Source organism: Myotis daubentonii, chromosome X (genome assembly GCF_963259705.1).
Source record: "Myotis daubentonii chromosome X, mMyoDau2.1, whole genome shotgun sequence".
Taxonomy (NCBI): Eukaryota; Metazoa; Chordata; class Mammalia; order Chiroptera; family Vespertilionidae; genus Myotis; species Myotis daubentonii.
The window spans coordinates 90,001,196-90,026,189 of record NC_081861.1 but is presented as its reverse complement, the minus strand read 5'-3'; the positions used below and the strand labels follow the sequence as shown (position 1 = coordinate 90,026,189).

The 24,994-nt window shown below is 42.0% G+C and overlaps 1 protein-coding gene across 1 annotated transcript in view; it reads right to left on the bottom strand.

Annotated features, from left to right (window-relative positions):
* TEX11 (testis expressed 11) overlaps positions 1 to 24,994 on the bottom strand; it is a 422,533-nt gene that overhangs the window by 8,715 nt on the left and 388,824 nt on the right. Inside the window, exons 26-27 of the mRNA XM_059678680.1 lie at positions 24,748 to 24,856; positions 23,602 to 23,725 (exon numbers count right to left, since the gene is read on the bottom strand). Of these exons, the coding sequence (XP_059534663.1) occupies positions 23,602 to 23,725; positions 24,748 to 24,856 (233 nt within the window). The remainder of the gene's footprint in view (positions 1 to 23,601; positions 23,726 to 24,747; positions 24,857 to 24,994) is intronic.

Here is a 24,994-nt window from a genome sequence, read left to right as displayed (position 1 = left end):
CTCCTAATTGCTCACCTGCCTGCCTGCCTGTTTGCCCCTAACTGGCCCCCCCCTTGCCAGCCTGATCGACCATCACTGCCTCTGCGTGCCGGCCTGATCACTCCTAACTTCTTCCCTGCCAGCCTGGTTGCCCCAACTGCCCCCTGCTGCCAGCCAGGTCACCCCAAATGCCCCCTCCCTGCCGGCCTGGTCTCTCCTAACTGACCCCCCCTGCTGGCCTGGTCACCCCTTAGTGTCCCCCCTGCCAGCCTGGTCACCCTTAACTGCCCCCCTTGCTGCCTTGCTGGTCTGGTCACCCCTCACTGCCCCCGCTGCCAGCCTAATTGCCCCCAACTGTCCCCCCTGCCAGCCTGGTAGCCCCCAACTGCACTACCCCTGCTGCCCTGGTCGCCTCTTACTGACCCCCCTGCAGGCCTGGTCGCCCCTAACTACCCCCCCCCCCGCCCGCCAGCCTGGTCTCCCTGCACAGCCCCCCCGGCCTGGTTGCCCCACGCAGCCTGCTGTTCAGTTGTTTGGTCATCCTTCACTAACCCCCTTACCTGTATGGTCACCCAATGCAGCCTACTTGTTCAGTTGTTTGGTCATCCCTCACTAACCCCCCTGCCGGCCTTGTTGTAGGCAGCCATCTTGTAAGGGCCTGAGGGTTAATTTGCATATTACCTATTTATTATATAGGATAATGTATTTTATACATTTGCTTTTTAAAGTAGTTAAAAGAACAAATATGCTTTATACTGTTTTCTATAATTATATAATTACTGGAGGGTTTTTTTGGTTTGGGTGGATTTAAATTAAATTCTGGGGTCACTTGCTTTCAACTTAAAGAATTTCCTTTAGGGTGTGAGGGAAGATGGCTGCCGACAGGAAGGCATACTGCAATATAGTGTATAAGTGACAGAATGAAAGGAGAGTGTGTGGATGTATGGGGAGTGTATATTTGTGGGTGAGGGACAGCTATACTCCAAGGGACAGTTGGGGACTGCCAGACAGGGCTCTCCTGACCCGGCAGCTTCCACTGCTGCTGAAAATCTCTCCTGGAGTGACCAGCTCTGCTGTGGAGACTGCGCTATCTTAAAGGGGAGAGTGGCTGTTATTGGAAACCTATACATCCCAGGATTCTACAACCACAATACCCAGGGACCAGCTGCGAACCCAGGAACACCAGATCTCAAGCAGTGTGAATATGCGAACTCGGATGAGCTCTGCACCTTCTCACGGAAAGGTCAGATTATTGCCTAGGTAAAGGTGAGGTCTGTGATCCAGGCTGGGAAGAGAAACACACACAATGGGATCTAGAAGTTCAGGGGAAGTCTGCAACTCACAAAATCCATGGCCATTGGGTCTAGTGTGATCTGTGAATGTGGAAGGGGATCCGCAGGGCTGCTGGCAGAAGGGAACTCTAAAAATCAACCCACAGCTGGACTGGGTGCAAAAAGGTAGCCTGAAATTTTACCAGTGTGCCAGCTGCTTAGTGCCAGGGGAGAAAAGACATGCACAGAGAAGTTCACAGAGTTGCACACAGTGCCAGAGGGTAAAAGTTGCGAGTTCGCACACTTACTCTGGCTTTTTTTCCTCTTTAAATCCTTGCTTTTGATTACTAAACCCAATACCTAGGATCACCCAATCGGAGACACTCTAAGAGACTGCAGGAGAGAGTTGTTTTTGTGGAACCTGGGGATCAGAGCAGGGAGTAACAATCAGGGAGCCAGGACTGGGGCAGTCGATTCTCCCAAACCAATATTAAGTGTGACAGGGAAAACAGAACCTAAATACTGGCTAGAGAGGACTTATAGCCCTGAGGTCAATCCAAAAACACTGCCACCCAGGGGCTGAATCACAAATGGACTCTTCTGTAAGCACAAATAGAGGCAGTCTGGGAAACAAAGAAATACTGCCCGTTTGAAAATCAGGACTGTGGCTTACAACACAGAGGATCAGTGGAACGCAGGGAACTTCAAATACTGTCCTGACTACCTGAGAGGAAAAAGGCGTGCCAAACAGAAGAGTAGAGGAAGTGAAAGACTTTCACGGCTGCACATTTTTATTTTTTTATCTTTTACTTAAGAAAGTAAAAATTTGTTTCTTTTTTCCTAACTTGATTTTATCTTTCTAATTATTATTTTCTATTTTGTAATCAGTATTATTACTACTACTATTTTACCTTTTTAAAAAAGTGTCCTTTTATTTTCTCTTTATTTTATTTTATTTTATTTTATTTTATTTTATTTTATTTTGGGATTAGTGTTCTACATTCTATTTTTAATTTTTCCTTTAGCATCATTTTACTCTATCTCAACTTTACCTTTATGCCAACACTCTCTTCCTCACATTTACCCTTTTGTTGTCCTGTTTCTCTTACCCTATTCCTGCTTTAGATTTTCCCTATTCCTTCTTCTTAACCCCTATTAAAAATACGCCCTACTAATATATATAATTTCCAATCCCCTGCTCCAAGTCCATACACACCTCTCTCTTCTCTTTCTTCACAATCCAAATTTTTTTCTCTTTCCTTTTTTTGTTTTTTGTTGTTGTTATTGTTTGGCTTTTTTTGTTCTAGGTTTTTTTATTTTTGTTTTGCCTTGCTTTCTCTTTGTCCTATTGTTGTTGTTCACTTGATAGTTGATTAGATTTTACTTTGTGCTTGTTTGTGAGATTGTTTCTCTTTTTTTGTTTTTGTTTTTGGTTGTTTTTGGCTTCTGTTTTTCCTCTCCTTGCTTGTTATTAGTTGTTGTTTGTAGTTTGCATTCATCTCTGGGTGTTGTTTGCATTTTTTGGGTTTAGTGGTTGTTCTATTGGAGTTTTCTCCCCATATAAATAGTTTTCCCCCTCTTCTTTTTTATTCTCTTTTCTCTCTTACTTTTTACTTTTCTCAATATTTTTGCTGTCTTTTTTTTTTCTTATCCCCTAATTCTATTTTCTCTGGTGGTCACCTTTATTTGGGGTTATTAGTATCATGAATACATTGGTGTTCAGTGCCTTGTATATTGTGCCTTGTTCTGCTGTATTTTGTGCCTTTAAATCAATGCAGGACAGAGAGAGCTACATAACCAGATACCCAGAGAAGAGAGATCATGGTGGAGACAAAGAAACAGCCTGCATATGAAAGAAAAGGAGGCATCACCATAAAAGGAAGTACACAAAATAGAGGCAAGCAATATGTCAGAGAAAGAATTCAGAGAAATGGTCATAAGGTGGATGAAAAGAATGGAAGACAAATTCAACAATATGTGTAAGAATCAAGAGGAAAGGAAGAAGAACCAAGAAGAAATGAAAAATGACATCGCTGCTATAAAGAACTCAATAGAAAGCATCAACAGTAGACTAGAAGAAGCAAAGGACTGCATCAGTGAGCTAGAATACAAGGTAGGAAAAAATACCCAAGCAGAGCAGCATCTAGAAAAAATTTTTTTAAAAAGGAGGAGGGCTTAAGGGAATGTGCTAGGGTGAGGGACTGTGGCATGGAAGGGTTACAGAATGTTACTGAATGTGCTAAGGGGAGGAAATGAGACGTGAGAAATTGAATGTGCTCGGAGGGAGGAGGATGTATGAGGAAGGATTGTGTTGTCAGGATATGGAAAAGGATTGTGTATGTGCTGGGAGGGGGGACTGACGTATGGAGGATTGTGTCAAGGTTAGGAACCATGGAAGAAAAATTGCTAGATTGTCTTAGAAAAGCAATGTGTTATGATACGCTCCAGCCAGGTGTGACTCTGTTTACCCCCCCTTTGTGCTTATGAACTTTCTGTGAACTTCTAAAGTAACACTGTTTTGCTATAAAGGATCATACTGCACCCTTGATCTCTGCCACATGCTGCAAACCTTCCCAGAGGGGGAAGGTGAGGGCTGTGGTCAGCTGGCCAGCTTAATAAAGGCTCTTAAATTTAAATTCTGAGTCGGTGGTCTATCTCGTTGAGCCAACCCATAACATTTGGAGGCCCCAGTGAGATACCCGGCAGGGGTGAGAGGGACCCCTTATTTAGGGCTGGAGGCTCTCCCCCCGGCAGGGAGGAGAGGGACCCCCTGTTTAGGGCAGGAGGCTCTCCCCGGGCAGGGAGGAGAGGGACCCCCTATTCAAGGCAGGAGGCTCTCCCCCACTCGTCGCCAGGCACTCAGTGAGATACCCCACACCTGTGGAGAACGACTACCAAGGAGGCCTCCAGTCCACCCAAAACTTTTGATTCGGAAACCAAGCCAACTGAACTCTCGAGAGAGGTAAGGATCGGTCGTTAAACTGGAATTGGTACGTCCCACAGAAGGACCTATACGGAGGGCTGGACCTAGCGGTACTCCTGGTCCTGACCCGTGGCCATGATGGTGGCCGGGGTCCCTGGTTCATGTGGCTGTAGGCTGCACTGGGTTTGTCTGTCTGGTATTTGTTTGTCTTGGTGTTTATTGTCAAAAAGTTGTCTGCTTCTGTGTACACCCTGCTGCAATGTTTTTTGAAAAATTTTCAGGACTTGAAGGAGCAAGCTGCAGGTTCCGGTCAACCTTAGGTTGTATTTCGCTGATTTATTTTGTCTTTGTTCTTTGTTGTCTTTGTCTTTGTCAAATGGGATAGGGTCAGTCATCTTCGTCGACCCCCTATCAGTCAGGCCCACTCTGGGTGAGTGGAAGGGGAGCTTGATCACCTCCCGGGAAGCTATAGAGCTCCCTCAGGAATTGGGAAATTGTTAGGAATTGGGTGGATTATTTAAACTCTGAGTGAATGTCTGGTGAAAGTGTGTGAGTGTGGAGGGAAGGGGCCTGCCCTCTCCTCTCCTTTGTGTGGCTCCACTACTTCGGTTACGGAGTCCGAGTGGGCCCCAACCTGCGGTTCCGCAATTCGTCATATGGCATAACGGTGACTCACCCCCATGTGGAGGTGACCAGGCCCGGGGTTTATACGGGTGCACCTTAGCTAAGGCGAATCTAAGCTCCCAAGGGACGCAGCCAGGCGGGCATCTGCGTGAGGATCTGTGAAAACAGGTCACCCCCTCCCTTGTCTGTCTCTTGCCACCAATTATCATGGGGTCGGGAAAAAGTTTGTTTCTTTGGGACTAGCCAAATTACTACAGAGAAGGAGGACTAGATACAGCTCCAGCCTGGGCTGGCCTACTGAGAAAGTGTAAATCATTACTGGTCTGTGTAAAGTAAGAGCTACTTTGATTTATTCTGCTTTCTGTTAATACGCTTGGCTGAACGTTTGGGCTGGCCCCTTTAATAGTCTTCAAAGCCTCTTGCAGCTGCGAGAATTATTTTTTCTCAGAGTCTTTTGCTCACTGTTAAAGGGGAATCAGCCTACTTAATTAATAAAGATTTCTGTCTATCAGTTGCTCTTACCTGGGTTGTAATTTACTATGTTAAACTGAAGTTCTGGGGTAAATTTAAAAGTTATAATGTTAATGCTTTTGATTTACAGCGATTCTGTAAATGGGAGTGGCCCACTTTCCAGGAGGGGTGGCCGGATGCAGGGTCTTTTGATCTGACCACTGCTTACCAGGTCCATTATGTCATATACGGCCGCCCAGGGCATCCTAATCAAATTCCTTATATTCAGGTTTGGGTTGACATATTGTCCAAGAAACCCCGGTAGATGAGGGCATGCCTCCCGAGGGGAAAATTGGGACAGAGACAGACAATTCTTTTGGCCGGGCCCCAGAAGGGAAAGGCTCTCCTGGTCCTTCAGGGAGAGCAGGAAGAACCCATTAGCCGGCCACCCCCCTATGGTCCCCAGGCGCCGGATCTGGGTGAGCCCCGGCCTCAAGCCCAGGCCATGCCACCAGCTCTTGACCTGGAACCCCTACCTCCCCTGATGCCAATTGTCTTCCTTCCGGATGGGAGGGGTTTTGTCATCCTTCAACCCCTTCAGTCCATCCCATACTAGGCAGGGGACAGCGTACGGAGGGAGAGAGACAGAGGGGGAGAACCTGCAGGACCTTGCAACATCCGCCAGTCCTGCAGCTCCTATGTTGCCACTAGGGCAGGCCGGCCCTCTATAGATCTGGGGCCAGACAAGCAGCCCTCTGGGGATGCAAGGCAGATAAAGGTGCTATTCCCCATCTCCAGACCAGATTGAGGAATGAATGATCAAAGAAGGGGGGCTGGATGCCTGAGCTGCCTGTAGTGGCCCTAAAAAAAGAGAAGCAGCAGCAGCAGCAGCGAGCAAGTACTTGGGCCTTTGGCTTGCAGGCTACAGCAGTTAAGCCATAAGCCAGTGACTGGTACTAGCCTTCCTACAGCCCCAGTAATAGAGCAGCAAGTCTGGGATTTATAAAAGCTGCGGATAGAGCTAGCGAAAGCTCCCTATTTGCAAATGTACTGAAAGAGTTTAGTTCCTGTTGCTGCTGGAAGAGGAGGGACTGATACTCCTTCCAATACACTCCCTTCAAAGAGGTCTGGTCGCTGCTCTGCCATAAAGGGGACTGGTGGGAAGACAAGGAAAGCAGGGCCCTGTAACTAATAAACAGAGTTAAGAAAAGGGCACTCTTCCTAGACCTGGGAGCCATCAGGACTGAAATTCTCCAAGAGAGGAGAAGTCTGACTCAGAGACTAGCCGAAACCTCGTTGGGTTAGGAGGACCGGAGGCTGCATATTGAACTTATAGCCTGCAATTTGCTAGGCAGAGGTCCGAGCCCAGTTGTATAGGGGTTAAGCTACCTATATACGGCAAAACAACTTTCTCCTGTGCCAAAATACATTTTAAGGAAATTGGACAAACTGTATTTGTGGCTAGAAAGAAGAACTGGCCTATGTGTAAACTGTCCTGGAAAAAGGCTGTGTAAGGTGAACCCAAAAAGTAAAGGGTGTCTAGCTGCCGAGAGGGCAGTTGCCCAGGTGGGCAAAGAAGAATACCCATTAAATTTTGGTCTCTATTGAGAGAGAGTTGACAGTTAGCAACCTGTATACTGTCTTACAGGCCTGTGCGACCATGCCCATGTCAGGGGTGGCACAAAACCTCAACTGTAGGAAACTGGGGAAGGCCTGTCTAGAACAGAGGGGGTTAATAAAGTGGTGAATACTAGCCCTCTGTTACAGGAATTACAGACCCTGTGAGGTCCTGTGACATATAAGACCCTGTAGGGAAATAAAGCTCCTTTAGTCCGTTCTGAAAGAATAAAAGACAGATTAAAGGCTGTGTTTCCCTCCAAGCAACCCAACTGGAACCCCTATAGTGACAGGGGAAAGGAGGCTCTCGATCAGTATGGCCAGACTCTATTGGGGGGCATCCGAGCTGCTGCTCAGAGACCCATAAACCTCTCTAAGGTGGCAGAGACAGTCCAGGGGCCTAACCCTGATGCCCCGGAAAGTCGGAGGGCTGTCAATGTTGTATTTGTTTCCCAGTTGGCCCCAAATATTAGAAAAAAATTACAGAAGTTAGAAGGCTTTGAGGGGAAATCAATCTCTAAGTTGGTTGAGGTGGCCCAGAAGGTTTTTGACAATCGGGAGGACCCGATGGCAGGTTTAAACACCCGGATGGCCAAGGTCCTCCTGGCCCTAAACGAGGAAAAAGGACCAAGGGGCTAGAGAGACAATAAGAACAAAGAAAAGCCTCGTGGAAGAAAAGGAGTCCAACCCGGGCTTGGGAAAAATCAATGTGCATTTTGCGGAAAGGAAGGACATTGGAAAAGGGAGTGCCCTGAACGTGCAGGGGAACCGACTCCCTCCCATGCTGGTGGAGGAGGTGGATTGGGGTTGTTGGGGCTCAGCTGGCCCCCCAGGAGCCCAGAATGACCCTGACAATGGGGGGTCAAAAGGTGGACTTCCTTGTGGAACTCATAGCACTCACTCAGGCCCTCTGGTGGGGAAAGGGAAAAAGAGTAAACATTTCAGCTTCCTGAAAACAGCTGCCTTGAACCCTGCCACACTCCTTCCTGACAAGAAGGCAGAGGCCCCTTTGCATGACTGCGAGGAGACACTGACTACCCTCACTTCCCTCTGCGAGGACCTTGTGGACCAGTCCCTGCAGAATCCGGATGAGACCCTCTACACGGACGGGAGCAGCTTTGTAGAGGAAGGTACCCGGTATGCGGTATGCGGGGCGGCAGTAGTGACATGAGGAGGAGCCAGGGGAGATCTACAATCTGCCAGGATTAGAAAGAAGCCCTAGTGAGCACCCCGGCACTGGCCCTGTCAGACCTACCTAGGGACTGCAAGGATATATCTCCTCACACTGCCCTTACAGGAGGCCAAGGAAGTGGCTAAAAGACCAGTAGAAGTTCTCGTAGCCCTGCCAGCATGAAGGCTCCCAGAGAAGCCTACTCATCTGCCAGAGGAGCAGTGGCTAGCTGAGAAACTAATGGCCCGGGAAGGAGAGGCTGGATGGCTAATTCTGCCAGACGGGAGGCCTGTAGTGCCAGAAGCCCTGGGGCGGACCATTGCTTCCCAGGCCCACTAGAGCACCCACCTGGGGGAATAAAGCTATCAGAACTACTAGGAAGAGAATTTTACATCCCAGAACTCCAGAAAGTATCCCAAGACTTGGCTAGTAGGTGCCAAGTGTGTGCCTGGGTAAATCAAGGGCCCCCTGTTGTGGCCATGCCAGGACAGCGATTCCGAGGTCAGAACCCAGGAGAACACTGGGAAGTGGACTTCACCAAGAAACCAGGAGGACGAGGAGGGTATAAGTACCTGCTGGTTTTCATTGATACCTTCTCTGGATGGCCTGAGGCATACCCAACCAAGGCAGAGACAGCACAGGTAGTAGTTAGGAAACTCCTCACTGAAATTGTCCCCCGGTTTAGCCTGCCACTATATATGGGGTCCGACGATGGCCTGGCGTTTATTGCCAAAGTTACACAATCCATAGTTAAGGCCCTGAGAGTTACTTGGAAATTGCATTGTGTTTATAGACCACAGAGTTCTGGACAGGTAGAGAGGATGAATCGGACTTTAAAGGAAACATTAACTAAATTAAAATTAGAGACTGGCGAAAACTGGGTAAGTCTTCCTTTTGCCCTCCTCAGAGCTAGGTGTACTCCGTATATAAAAGGACTCACCCCTTTTGAAATTATATTTGGCAGGCTGCCACCTCTTCTTCCCCACCTAAGGGAGGAAGAAATTGCCCGGCTGTCTACCCGAAATTTGCTTAAGTCCTTACAGGCTTTGCAGAGCAGCGCCACGTCAGCACAACGGGTGGTGAGAGTCAACGGGAGGAGGATGTGCTGAGCTCCAGTCCAACACGGCCTGCCTTCTCTCTGGGTGATCTTGTCTGGGTGAAGCGTCACGACCTAGATGGGATGGACCCTACCAGGTGGTGCTGAGCACTCCAACCGCCATCAAAGTCGCAGGAAAGAGGCACTGGAAATTGTAACGCTTCCTCCTCATGCCTCTCACCTGGTGAACTGACCAATGGGAAGGAGAAAGACATGGGAACTAAGACTCTATGTCAGCGGCTGAGACCCTGGCCAATTATATCGTAGAGGAGAGTACTGAATCAAAGATTTGATTCGGGAATAAGACCAGTAGGGAATGTGCTAGGGTGAGGGACTGTGGCATGGAAGGGTTACAGAATGTTACTGAATGTGCTAAGGGGAGGAAATGAGACGTGAGAAATTGAATGTGCTTGGAGGGAGGAGGATATATGAGGAAGGATTGTGTTGTCAGGATATGGAAAAGGATTGTGTATGTGCTGGGAGGGGGGACTGACGTATGGAGGATTGTGTCAAGGTTAGGAACCATAGAAGAAAAACTGCTAGATTGTCTTAGAAAAACAATGTGTTATGATACGCTCCAGCCAGGTGTGACTCTGTTTACCGCCCCCCCCTTTGTGCTTATGAACTTTCTGTGAACTTCTAAGGTAACACTGTTTTGCTATAAAGGATCATACTGCACCCTTGATCTCTGCCACATGCTGCAAACCTTCCCAGAGGGGGAAGGTGCGGGCTGTGGTCAGCTGGCCAGCTTAATAAAGGCTCTTAAATTTAAATTCTGAGTCGGTGGTCTATCTCGTTGAGCCAACCCATAACAGGAACTTTTGGACAACATGAAACAAAATAATAGGGGTACCAGGAGGAGAGGAAACTGAGCAAGGAATAGAAAAATCTGTTTGAAGAAATAATGACAGAAAATTTCCCTGATATAGGGAAGAAAAAACTCACACAAATCCAAGAAGCTCACAGAGTCCAAAACAAAATGAACCCAATAGACCAACGCCAAGGCACATTATAATTAAATTGGCAAACACCAATGACAAAGTAAGAATCTTAAAAGGGGCTAGAGAGAGATAGAAAATTACCTACAAAGGATCCCCCATCAGACTACTAACTGATTTCTCAACAGAAACACATAAGGCCAGAAGGGAATGGAATGAAATATGCAAAGTCATGCCAAGGAAGGGCCTGAATCCAGGAATGCTGTACCCAGCAAGGCTAACAATCAAAATTGAGGGGGAAATCAGTAGCTTCACAGACAAAAAGGACTAAGGGAGTTCATTACCACCAAACCAGGAATGAAAGAAATGCTAAAGGGTCAACTGTAAAAAGAAGAAATAGGAAGTGAAGAAGGAACACAGGCGTAAAAAATAAAAATGGCGACAAACAAGCACCTATCAATAATAACATTAAATGTTAATGGATTAAATGCCCCAATCAAAAGACATAGGGTAGCTGAGTGGATAAGAAAACATGACCCATATATCTGCTGTCTACAAGAAACCCACCTCAGAAAAAAGGACTCACACAGACTGATGGTGAAGAGATGGAAAAAGGTTTTCAGGCAAATGGAAATGAAAAGAAAAGCTGGGGTAGCAATACTTATATCTGACAAATTAGATCTCAAAGTGAAGGACATAACAAGAGATATGGAAGGCCACTTCATAATACTAAAGGGAGAAATCCAACAAGAAAATATAACTCTGGTAAACATATACGCACCCAATACAGGAGCACTCATATACATAAAAAATACTTCTGGAGGATATCAAGCGAGATATTGACAGCAATACAATCATAGTAGGGGATTTTAATACCCCACTATCACCATTGGACAAATCCTCTAAACAAAAAATCAGCAAAGAAACATCAATCCTAAATGATGAACTAGATCAGATGGAATTAATTGACATCTTCGGAACATTCCACCCCAAAGCCACAAAATATACATTTTTCTCAAGTGCACATGGGTCATTTACAAAGACAGCCCATATACTGGGTCACAGGCAAGTCTCTTCAAATTCAAGAAGATAGAAATCATATCAAGCACCATCTCAGATCACAATGGCATAAAACTAAAAATCAACTACAATAAAAACAATTAAAAAAAAACAAACACCTGGAGGCTATAAAGCATGCTATTAAACAATGACTGGGTTACCAAAGAGATCAAAGAAGAAACAAAAAGCATCATGGCAACAAACGACAATGAAAACACAGCAATCCAAAATCTATGGGACACAGTGAAAGCAGTCTCGAAACGGAAGTTCATAGCTCTATAAGCCTATCGCAAAAAAACAAGAAACAATGGTAATAAGTTACCTAACATACAACTCAAATAGTTAGAAAGAGAGCAACAAGAAAAGCCCAGAGTAAGCAGAAGGAAGGAAATAATAAAGATCAGAGCAGAGATAAACGAAATAGAGGGGGGGGGGGAACAATAGAAAAGATCAACAAAACCAAGAGGTGGTTCTTTGAAAGGATAAACAAGATTGATGAACCTCTAGCCAGGCTCACCAAGAAGCAAAGAGAAAGGAACCAAATAATCAAAATCAGAAATGAAAGAGGTTAAATAACAACCAATCCCACAGAAATGCAAATGATTATGAAAAAAATACTATGAACAACTCTATTCCAACAAAGAGGACAACCTTGATGAAATGGACATATTCTTGGAAAAATAAAAGCTCCCAAAACTCAACCTAGAAGAATCAAAAAACCTGAATAGGCTGATAACTACCAAAGAAATTGAAACAGCGATCAAAAATCTTCCAGCAAACAAAAGACTTGGTCAGGACGAGTTTACAGGGGAGTTCTACCAAGCATTCAAAGAAGAAATAAAATCCATCCTGCACAGATTATTCCAAAAAATTCAAGAGGAAGGCACACTTCCAAGCTCTTTCTATGAAGCCAGCATTACCCTAATTCCAAAACCAGATAAAGACATGCTAAAAAAAGAGAACTACAGTCCAATATCTTGATGAACATAGATGCTAAAATCCACAACAAAATTCTAGCAAATCGGATTCAGCAATACATTAGAAAGATCATACTCCATGACCAAGTGGGATTTATTCCAGGCATGCAAGGATGGTACAATATCTGCAAATTAATAAACGTGATACATCACATAAACAAACTGAGAGACAAAAAATCACATAATCATATCAATTGATGCAGAAAAAGCATTTGACAAAATCCAACACCCTTTCCAGATAAAAACTCTCAGCAAAGTGTGAATAGAGGGATCATACCTCAACATAATAAAAGCCCTATATGACAAACCTACAGCCAACATCATACTCAGTGGGCAAATCTAAACCCATTTCCCCTAAGAACAGGAACAAGACAAGGATGCCCACTTTCACCACTCATTTCCGACATAGTACTAGAATTACTAGCCATTGCAATCAGTCAAGAAGAAGATATAAAAGGCAGCCAAATTGTAAAAGAAGAAGTAAAACTGTCCTTATTTGCAGATGACATGATACTATACATAGAAAGCCCCGAAGATCCTTCAAAAAACTACTAGACCTAATAAATGAATTTGATAATGTAGCAGGATACAAAATTAACACCCAGAAATCTATGGCCTTTTTATATACCAATAATGAACTCACAGAAAGAGAAATTAAAAAAAACAACAACAATCCCATTTAGCATTGCACCAAAAAAATTAAGATACCTAGGAATTAACTTAACCAAGGGTATAAAATACCTGTACTTGGAAAACAACAGACATTGAAAAAAGAGATAGACATAAACAAATGGAAGAACATAGCATGTTCATGGATTGGTAGAATCAACATCATTAAAATGTCCATACTACCTAAAACAATCTATAAATTCAATGCATTACAGTGGGGCCTTGACTTACGAGTGTCCCGACTAATAAGTTTTTCGAGATATGAGCCATCTCTTGGCCGATTTTTTGCTTTAAGTTGAAAGCTAAAATTCAGGTTACGAGCCAGCTTCAGATACTCCACCGCTAGTTGGCGCAGCGAAAGTCACAATGAATGCCACAGCATCAGCCCAGCATCACGTGTCTCACTTGTTCACTTTTTGATTTGACATACGAGTAATTTGAGTTACGAGCTCTGTCACAGAACGAAATAAACTCATAAGTCAAGGCCCCACTGTACCTGTTAAAATACCAATGTCATATTTCAAAGATCTAGAACAAACTCTCCAAAAATTCATCCGGAATAAAAAAAGACCCTGAATAGCCACAGCTGTCCTGAAAAAGAAGAACAAAGTTGGAGGGATCACAATACCAGACATCAAACTATATTACCAAGTCACAGTTCACAAAACTGCCTGGTACTGGCACAAGAACAGACATATAGAACAATGAAATAGAATAGAGGACCCAGAAATTGACCCAAGCCATTATACTCAATTAGTATTTGACAAAGGGGGCAAGAGCATACACTGGAGTTAAAGCAGCCTCTTTAATAAATGGTGCTGGGAAATTTGGTCAGATACATGCAAAAAAAATGAAACTAGATTACCAACTTACACTATACACAAAAACAAACTCAAAATGGCTAAAGGACGTGAATGTAAGACGGGAAACCATAAAAATACTACAGGACTCCATAGGCAGCAAAATTTCAGACATATGTCGTAGCAATATCTTTACAGACACAGATCCTAGGGCAAGAGAGACTAAGGAGAAAATAAACAAATGGGTCTACATCAAAATAAAAATCTTCTGCATAGCAAAAGAAACCATCAACCAAACAAGAAGAAAGCCCACTGCATGGGAGAACATATTTCCCAATGTTATCTCCGATAAGGCTTTAATCTCCAACATTTACAGGGAATTCATACAACTTAACAAAAGGAAGATAAACAACCCAATCAAAAAATGGGCAAAGGACCTAAATAGAAACTTTTCAAAAGAGGACATTCAGAAAGCCAAGAGACACATGAAAACATGCTGAAAGTCAGTAATCATCCGAGAGATGCAAATCAAAACGACAATGAGGTACCATCTCACACCTGTCAGAATGGCTATCATTAACAAATCAACAAATGACAAGTGCTGAAGAGGATGCGGAGAAAAAGGAACCCTCCTTCACTGCTGGTGGGAACACAGACTGGTGCAGCCATTGTGGAAAACAGTATGGTGTTTCCTCAAAAATTTAAAAATGGAACTTCCATTTGACCCAGTAATACCACTCCTAGGAATATTTCCCAAGAAAACAGAAACACCAGTCAGAAAGGATATATGTATCCCTATGTTCATAGCAGCACAATTTACACTAGCGAAGATTTGAAAACAGCCTAAATTCCCATCAGCAGATGAGTGGATTAGAAAACTATGGTTTTTCTACACAATGGAATACTATGCTGCTATAAAAAAGATGGAATTCTTACCATTTTCAGCAGCATGGATGGAACTGGAGAGCATTATGCTAAGTGAAATAAGCCAGGAAGTGAAAGAAAAATAACACAGGATCTCACTCATTTATGGATAATAAAGAACATTATAACCTGATGAACAAAAAGATAGATACAGAGGCAGAGAAGCATTGAACAGACTGTCAAATTACAGCGGGAAGGCTGGGGAGTGTTGGGGGAGTGGGTAAGAGATCAACCGAAGAACTTGTATGCATGCATATAAGCATAACCAATGGACACAAGACACTGGGGGCTGGGTGAGGGCATGTTACAGGGGGTAGGGGAAGCGAGGAGAAGGTCAATGGGGGAAAAAAGGAGATATATGTACTACTGTTTGTAATATTTTAACCCTAAAGTAAAATTAAAAAAAGAATTTCCTTTAGTATTTCTTATAGGCAGGTCAGCTAGCAATACATTCTCTTAGGTTTTATTTATCTGGTAATGTCTTCACTTCAACTTCATTTTTGAAAGATAAGTTTGCTGGTTAAAGGGTTCTTGGTTAACTGTTATTTATTCATTTTAAAAAATCTTTATTGTTGAAAGTATTACATGTATCCCCCTTTTCCCCCATTGACTTCTCCGACCTCCCCTCCCCCGCCCCCTGCCTTCACCACTCTAGTGTCTGTGTCTATGGCTTATGCATATACACATATGAGTTCATTGTTTGATCTCTTCTCCATCCCCCCACTCTCCCTTGCCTTCCCTCTGAGTTTTGACAGTCCGTTCCATGTTTCTATGTCTCTGGGTCTATTTTTATTCATCAGTTTATGTTGTTCATTAGATTCCATATATGAGTGAGATCATGTGATACTTATCTTTCTCTGACTGGCTTATTTTGCTTAGCATAATGCTCTCCAGGTCCATCCATGCTGTTGCAAATGGTAAGAGTTCTTTCTTTTTTACAACTGTACAGTATTCCCTTGTGTAGGTGTACCAGTTTTTTAATCCACTCATCTGCTGGTGAGCACTCAGGCTGTTTCCAAATCTTGGTTATTGTAAATTGTGCTGGAATGAACCTAGCGGTGCATATATCCTTTCTGATGAGTGTTTCTGATTTCTTTGGGATATATTCCTAGAAGTGGGATCACTGGGTCAAATGGCAGTTCCATTTTTAATTTTTTGAGGAAATTCCATACTGGTTTCCAGAGGCTGCACCAGTCTGCATTCCCACCAGCAGTGTACCAGAGTTGCCTTTTCTCCATATCCTTGCCAACACTTGTCCAACACTTGTTGTTTGTTGATGATAGCCATTCAGACAGGTGTGAGGTGGTACCTCTATTAAGAGGTCTGACTGCTGGTATTACACCCAGCTTTTAGGCTTCATTAATGGAATGATGATTACTCTATTGTTTTTAGCGGTGGCCAAAAGCATATGTTGTTCTACAGCAATGGTTCTCAACCTTGGCTGCACATTAGAATCACCTGGGAATCTTTTTAAAATCCTGATTTCTGGGCCTCATCCACCATAAAGAAACAGAATTTCTGGAGGATGAGGCCCAGAAATCAGGATTTTAAAAAGATTCCCAGGTGATTCTAATGTGTAGCCAAGGTTGAGAACCACTGTTCTACAGTCTGAACCAATTACATTCAGACCTTTTTGAAGGGGTAGTCTTTGAGGAAAATCTTTGAGGTTTGTTCTGACCCCAGTGAAGCTCTTATTAGATGCTTCTTTCCATGGTTCTCTCTGGTAATCTATCATCCTCTTACTTGTTTACCTCCAATGTCTCAATTATTTTCAAGAGCACTCTTTGACTGGAGCTTCCCCACACACTTTTTCAAGTACAGTTCCTTTTGAGAAATCTTTAAAGCTCTCTGTTCTTATGGAATGCCTTCCCCCCTGAGAAAAATCTCTGAGCCACTGCTCCAGAGCTTTGGGGGGGACAGTGGACCGCCTTTCTCTGAGTGACACCTCTGCTTTAAGAGCAGGGTGCTGAGTAAGGTGGTAGTCTCTGGTCCTGTTGGGTGTGGAACCTTTGCCCTAAGAGTTAGCTGGATCAAGGGAAACAATAAAGACATAGAGACTAGTAAAAAACAATACAAAAGATCAATGAAATCAGGAACTGGTTCTTTGAAAAGATAAACAATATTGGTAAACTGCTAGCCAGACTCATCAGGAAACAAAGAGTGCCTGGCTGGTATGGCTCAGTGGTTGAGCATCAACCCATGAACCAAGAGGGCACTGGCATGATTCCTGGTCATGGCACATGCCCAGGTTATGAGCTTAATTCTTATTAAGGGGCATACAGGAGGAAGCCGATTGATGATGTTTTTCTCTCATCAATGTTTCTATCTCTCTATTCCTCTCACTTCCTCTTTCTCTAAAAACCAATAAAAACATACTTAAAAAGTAAAAAAAAGAAACAAAAAGGAGAGGATCCAAATATATAAAATAAAAAATGGAAGAGGTGAAGTAACAATTGACACCACAGAAATACAAAGGATTGTAAAAAATTATTACAAACAACTATATGCCAACAAAGTGGACAACCTGGGCGAAATGAACAAATTCCTAGAAACATACAGTCTTCCAAAACTGGCTGAGGAAGAATCAAAATTTTACTAGACCAATAACAACTAATGAAATTGAAGCAGTAATAAAAACAAACAAACACTCCTGCCCGGCCAATGTTGCTCAGTGTTTGAGTGTCGACCAACGGGTCACTGGTTCGATTCCTAGTTAGGGCACATAACCCAGGTGGTGGATTCAATCCCTAGTAAGGGGCATGCAGGAGGCAGCCAAATGATGTTTCTTGTCAATGTTTCTATCTCTCTATCCCTCTCTCTTCCACAAACTCCTGGACTTGATGGCTTCACAGGGGAGTTTTACCAAATATTCAAAGAGGAACATATCCTCCTCAAACTTTTCCCAAAAAACTGAAGAGGAAGGGACACTTCTAAGCTCTTTTTATGAGGCCAGCATTATCCTAATTCCAAAACCAGATAAAATACTACAAAGAAAGAAAATTACAGGTCAATATCCCTGACAAACATAGATGCTAAAATCCTAAACAAAATATTAGCAAATTGGATCCAGCAATGATTTAAAAAGATTATCCATCATAACCAAGTGGGATTTAATCCAGAGATGCAAAGCTGGTATAATAACAGAAACCAAGATGGTGGCATAAGTAAACACCGGAAATTGCTGCCTCGCACAACCACTTCAAAAATACAACTAAAAGACAAAAAGGACATCATCTAGAACCACAGGAAGGCTGGCTGAGTGGAAATTCTACAACAAGAAGGAAAGAGAAAAGCACACTGAGACTCAGAGGAGGTGTGGAAGTAAAGTGTAGAGGTATGGAGGCGCATGAGGAAAGGGCTGGCAACTGAGGACGCGGTTGTCTTTTTCAATCGGGAGGGAGTCTCAAGCTCCCGACTACTCTGAACTCCAGGTCTGGGCAAGTCTCTGGGGACCCAGACTCATACGGGGAGAAACTGGACTGTCTGGCATCCGTCGGAACTAGAGGGCACCTTTCTCTCACAGGTGCTTGCAGCGATTACCGGGATTAACGGGACACTGCGACACAGGACCTCCTTGGGTAGGACTGAGGAGCAGCCATAGCTGCTTGCTCCGCCCTGTTGATCCCCTGAGACTCCGCCACACCCAAGCTGTGCACAGAGGCTTTTGCATATGAAAGGCCTGGCCCTTTGCAATCTGAAAATTACCTAACAAACTGTAGCTGGGTCAAAGAGACCCAGAACTTCCAAAAGAAGGCCCAAGGCCTCAGAGCAGCTTGTATTGCTTCACAGCTGGGCCTCATCTGGGCACCGCCAAACCCCAAACAAAGAAGAGGAATCTGCAGATCTCTCCATAACTCCTGCTGGGTAGCCTCAGGCAGAGGCTAAATTAGCACCTCCTTAGAGATCCAAGAGCCAGTGTACCCAGTGGTCAGAGTGGGACCATCCAGAATACAACTCCTCAGATCCATAAGGGACACACTCAGGGGGCAGACTCAGTGAGCACCAAAGCCCCACTAAAGCAAGTCTTGCCCCAGAAGGGTGTCTCCAGCACATAAGTTCTCCCACTGCAGACACAGTTGATTCTCACAGCCAATTGGCCTGGAGGTCAATTCCTCCCAGTGATACATACAACAATCAAGGCTTAACTACAACAAGACTGTGCACAAAGCCCACAAGGGGGTGCACCAAGAATGTCCACCTCAGGTAATTGGGGAGGCTGAGCCACTGGGCCCTATAGGACACCTAGCACAGAAAGCCACTCTACCAACACAGGGAAGCATAAAAAATATGGAGACAAAGAAACAGTTCACAAATGACAGAAATGGAGGAAAGCAAACTACAAAACCACACTTATAAGGTTTTTTAAGAATTTTCTAGAAACTGCCGATAAATTTAGTAAGACCCTCAAGAAATCTAGTGAGACCCTTGAGGATATGAAAAAGGACCAACTAGAAATTAAGAATACACTGACTGAAATAAAGAATATTATACAGAGATCCAACAGCAGACTAGAGGATCGCAAGAATCAAGTCAAAGATTTGAAATATGAAAAAGCAAAAAATACCCAACCAGAAAAATAAAAAGAAAAAACAATCCAAAAATATGAAGATAGTGTAAGGAGCCTCTGGGACAACTTCAAACGTACCAACATCAGAATTACGGGGGTGCCAGAAGAAGAGAGAGAGCAAGATATTGAAAACCTATTTGAAGAAATAATGACAGAAAACTTCCCCCACCTGGTGAAAGAAATAGACTTACAGGTCCAAGAAGCACAGAGAACCCCCCCCAAAAAAAAAGGAATCCAAAGAGGACCACACCAAGACACATCATAATTAAAATGCCAAGAGCAAAAGACAAAGAGAGAATCTTAAAAGCAGCAAGAGAAAGACAGTCAGTTACCTACAAGGGAGTACCCATATGACTGTCAGCTGATTTCTCAAAAGAAACCATGCAGGCCAGAAGAGAGTGGCAAGAAATATTCAAAGTGATGAATAGCAAGAACCTACAACCAAGATTACTTTACCCAGCAAAGCTATCATTCAGAATTGAAGGTCAGATAAAGAGCTTCACATATAAGAAAAAGCTAAAGGAGTTCATCACCACCAAACCAGTATTATATGAAATGCTGAAAGGTATCCTTTAAGAAGAGGAAGAAGAAGAAAAAGGTTAAGATACAAATTATGAACAACAAATACACATCTATCAACAAGTGAATCTAAAAATCAAGTGAATAAAAAATCTGATGAACAGAATAAACTGGTGAATATAATAGAATCCGGGGCATAGAAAGGGAATGGACTGACTATTCTCGGGGGGGGGGGGGGAAAGGGGTGTGGGGGGTGCGGGAAGAGACTGGACAAAAATCGTACACCTATGAATGAGGACAGGGGGCGGAGGGGTGGATAAAGGCCAGAGAGTCGGGTGGGAACTGGGTGGAGGGGAGCTATGAGGGGAAAAAAGAGGAACAACTGAAATAATCTGAACAATAAAGACTTAATTAAAAAAAAATAAGATGGATAATGGATGGACAATGGGATGGATAGATATGTGATACAGCAACTATCATAAACTATTATTGGCAAAATCTAGATGGTGGAAATATGGATATAGATTGTAAAATTCTTTGAATTTTGCTGTATATTTGAAATTTTTCATTAAAAATGTTAAGGAAAAAAAGCTAGTATAATAATCATATCAATAAATGCAATATATCAAATAAATAAGATAAAAATGATATGATCATATCAATAGATGCAGAACAAGCATTAGACAAAATCAACACCCATTTTTTTTTTATAAAAACCCTTAGCAAAGTGAGAATAGAGGGGTCTTACCTCAACATAATAAAGGCTATATATGACAAACTCCAGGCAATATCACACTCAATGGGCAAAATCTAAAAGCATGTCCCTTATGAACAGGAACAAGACAGAGATGTCTGCTCTCAGCACTCTTATTCAACATAGTACTGGAATTTCTTGCCACAGGCATCAGTCAAGAAGAAAATATAAAAGGCATCCAAATTGGAAAGGAGGATGTAAAATGGTCATTATTCACAGATGACATTATATTGTACGAAGAAAATCCAAAAGACTCCACCAAAAAATGACTAGATTTAATAAATGAATTTGGCAATGTAGCAGGATACAAAATTAACACCCAGAAACCAATGGCATTTTATACACCAATAATAAACTCTCAGAAAAAGAAGCTAAAAAAGAATTTATCTTAGGAACAAAATATTAAGATACTTAGAAATAAATTTAACCAAGGAGGTAAAAGGCCTGTACTTGAAAAACTACAAGATGTTGAAAAAAGGGATAGAGGAGGATATACACAAGTGAAAGTTATACCATGTTCATGGATTAGTAAAATGATTATTACAATGTCCATACTACCCAAAGCAATCTATACATTCAATGCAATCCTCATTAAATTACCAATGGCATATTTCACAGATCTAGAACAAATACTCCAAAAATTTATAATGGAACCAAAAAAGATCCCAAATGGCCACTGCCATCTTGCAGAGAAAAACAAATTTGGAGGGATCACAGTACTGGATATCAAATTATACTATAAAGCCATTGTAATAAAAAAAAGCCTGGTACTGGCACAGGAACAGGCATATAGATCAATTGGATAGAACAGAGAACCCAGAAATCAACCCAAGCCATTATGCTCTATTAATATTTGACAAAGGAGGCAAGAGCATACAATGGAGTAAAGACAGTCTCTTAAATAAACGGTGTTGGAAAAATTGGACAGGTACATGCAAAAAAAAAAAAAAGAAAAGAAAAGAAAAGAAAACAGACCACCAACTTACACCATACACAAGATTAAACTGAAAATGGATAAAAGACTTAAATGTAAGTTGTGAAACCATAAAAATCCTAGAAGAAACCACAGGCAGCAAAATCTCAGACATCTCATGTAGCAATATGTTTGCCAATACATCTTCTAGAGCAAGAGAAACAAAGGAAAAGATAAACAAATGGAAATACATCAAAATAAAAACTGTGCACAGCAAAAGAAACCATCAACAAAATGGAAAGGGATTCCATTGTATGGGAGAACATATTTACCAATGATCCACCTGACAAGGGGTTAATTTTCAAAATATATAAATAACTCATACAACTTAACAAAAATAGTACAAACAATCTAATTTAAAAATGGGCAAAGTGGCTGGGGCCTGAGCCTGAGCCCGCTCCTCCTCCTGCCTTCTGTGTGCCACAGCGCGCTCACCCCAGGAGGGGGGAGGCCAGGGTTGGGCGGGGCAGGTTGGGCCGCCGGTCGGGGCAGGGCAGCCATGCTGGCGCTAAGGCGGTGGCCATGCGCTGAGGACTCTGGCCCTTCCCGCCGGGGTCTGGGGCCTCCATGGAGGACCTTAGCCTGGACAGCTGCGGAGAGGAGGACCGGCGCCGGGCGCCAAGGGGTGTCAAAAAATGGGCAAAGGACCTAAATAGACACTTCTTCCAAGTGGACATACAGAAGGCCAAGAGACATATGAAAAAATGCTCAAAGTCACTAATCATTAGTGAGATGCAAATTAAAAAAACAATGAGGTATCACCTCTCACTTGCCAGAATGGCTACCATTAACAAATCAATAAATGACAAGTACTTGAGAGGATGTGGAGAAAAGTGAACCCTGGTACATTGCTGGTGGGAATTCAGACTGGTGCAGCCATTGTGGAAAACAGAATGGAGTTTCCTCAAAAAATTAAAAAATGAAATTGCCATTTCATTTAGTCATCCCACTTCTAGGAATATATCCTAAGCATCCTGAAACATCAATAAGAAAGAATGTATGCACCCTGATGTTCACAGCAGCCCTATTTACAATAGTTAAGTTCTGGAAACAGCCCAAATGCCCATCAGTAGATGAGTGAATAAAAAAAGATGTGGTACATTTACACAATGGAATACTATGCAGCTGTTAAAAAAGGGATAGCTTACCCTTACGGACATCATGGAGGGATCTGCAGAGCATTATGCTAAGCAAATTAAGTCAGTCAGAGAAAGACAAGTTTCACATGATCTCACTTACATGTGGAATCTAACAAACAATATAGATCCAGAGACACTGAAACATGCAATAGACTGATGAGTTTCAGAGGGAAGGAGAGGTGATGGGAAGAAATTAACCAAAGAACTTATATGCATATATGCATAACCAATGGACAGACAATAGTGCTGTGAACACCTAGGGAGGGATTTGAGTGGAGGGGTCAAAGGAGGGGAATAATATGGGAAAAATATGAATAAGTCTACTCATATAAATATGATAACTTAGATGAAATGGGTCACTTCATGGCAAAACATAAGTTAGCACAACTCACCCAATATGAAGTAGAAAATTTAATTTGTAATTTAAAAACTCTTGAAAAAAATCTGCAGGACTAGATAGTTTCACTGGAGAATTCTACCAAACACTTAGAAAAGAACTAACATAAACTCTACACAATCTTTTCCAAAAATATAGAAAAGGCAGGAACACATCCCAAAACCAGACAAAGACAGGACTTGAAAAGAAAACTATAGACCAACATCCCTCATGAATAAAGATGAAAAATCTTTAACAAAAATACTGACAAATAGAATCCAGGAATATGTAAAAAGAATTATATACTATGACCACATGGGATTTATTCCAAGGATGCAAGACTGGTTCAGTATTTAAAATCAGTCAATTTAATCCACCATATTAACAAATTAAAGAAGAAAAATCACACAATGATATCAATTAAGGCAGAAAAATTATCTGACAAAATTCAACACTAATTTATGATAGAAACTCTCAGAAAAAAAAGGAATGGGGAGAATTTAATCAACTTGATAAAAGAGTAACAATTCTACTTAATTTTAAAAATACAATATAACCCAAAATGCCAGGTGGTTCTGCTATTGTGACTTATATTAGAAATTTTCTACCATTAACTATTTATATTTCATAAACGCAGGGAAATTTTATAGTGTGTAATTACATTGTAATATGAATTTATTTACCCTAAAACTTAGAACAGAAAGCATTATTTTATGTAAGTCCTAATACACAAGACAGTTCAAAACTTTAAAATTAGCTGAAAGTTTAGTATTACTGTTTGACTTACAGTGTGGCTCAACGCGTCTTCGAAATAGTCCCAAATTTCTTCCAGGGAACAGAGGTCTGCATTTGGCACTCCACCTGGCACCAGGAGGTTAATCAAGTTGTGCAGACAGTTGCTGAAATCAAAAAGAGAAGACTCATTCCATAAGAAAAGAAATAACTGGCTTCATGGCTAAGATAAGTAAAATCTGAATTTTATCCCAGACTAAGCTTTAAAACACGTCTGTTCATCCCTCAATTTAATCTGGCCTCCAACCTCAGAAGACAGATTTTTGAAGCTATAAAAGGGGCTGACCAACCCTTCCTTTTATTATGGTTGTCTTTCACTTTTTAATTTTTTTTGGTTTCCTACATTAAGGACTTGTGTCTGATTACTGTATTTTACGAGCTAGTTGAATCTACAAGCACTTTAAAGCATCTTGTTACATCCTCAAATAAACAAGATAATTGAGGATTTAAATTGGAAATAATTCCAATTTAACTAACTGTCTCTTAAATCTTAGAAAAGGAAGACTGTAATGATGTTTTCCAGAGAAAAATCACATATTTCATAACTTCTATTTTCCCTCATGTCTAGGCATAGAAACCACAAAATCTCTAATCAATAACATGTTATATTAGGTACAGCATTCATTGGCCCTTAAAGAAAGGTATTTAGGAAAAAAAATCTTAGGCAAATACAGCAACATGTTAACATTTATTAATCTTTGGTGGGAAATACATGAAAGTTTTTTGTTATATTAATAACAAAAATATAGTTATTTTTATATTAATAATATAGTTGTTTGTTATATTAATCTCTGTCTACATTTGGCATATTTAGTAACAAAATAAAGAAAGGTACCTAGTAATTTTAGTATATACATACTCACACAAAAAAGCAACTTTCCCCCTCTTTTTCACCATAGGGAAAACCAGACTCCTTGATTTAGCTAATTAAGTCTTGGTCTATATATATATAATACAACCCTGAATATGGAGCTGTTCTGAATACGTTTTTAGTTCAGGAGTTACAGGAGTACCCTGATAATCTTTTAATTTGGGCCAGTTGAGTATGATTGATGACTTATGAAGCACTGCCTACAGCTCTTTTGGCTATCTAAAAGCCTGGATACAGCATTGAAATACAATTACTAACCTGTATTTGAAAACATCAAATGATTCTTTCCTTTTGTGGAGCAATAAAGCCTTTTTCAAGGCCTTTAGAGCAATGGAAGGATAGTATGCAGGCATTTCCATTGCTAAAACTATAGGAAGAGAAGAAAAAAGGTTGTGACTACCATAATTTCATCCATCACAGTTTTCATTCCGGACTACAATTTGTGCTTTCTCTAACAAAACTGGCCTAAAACAGATTAACAAAACAAACAAACAAACACACAAAG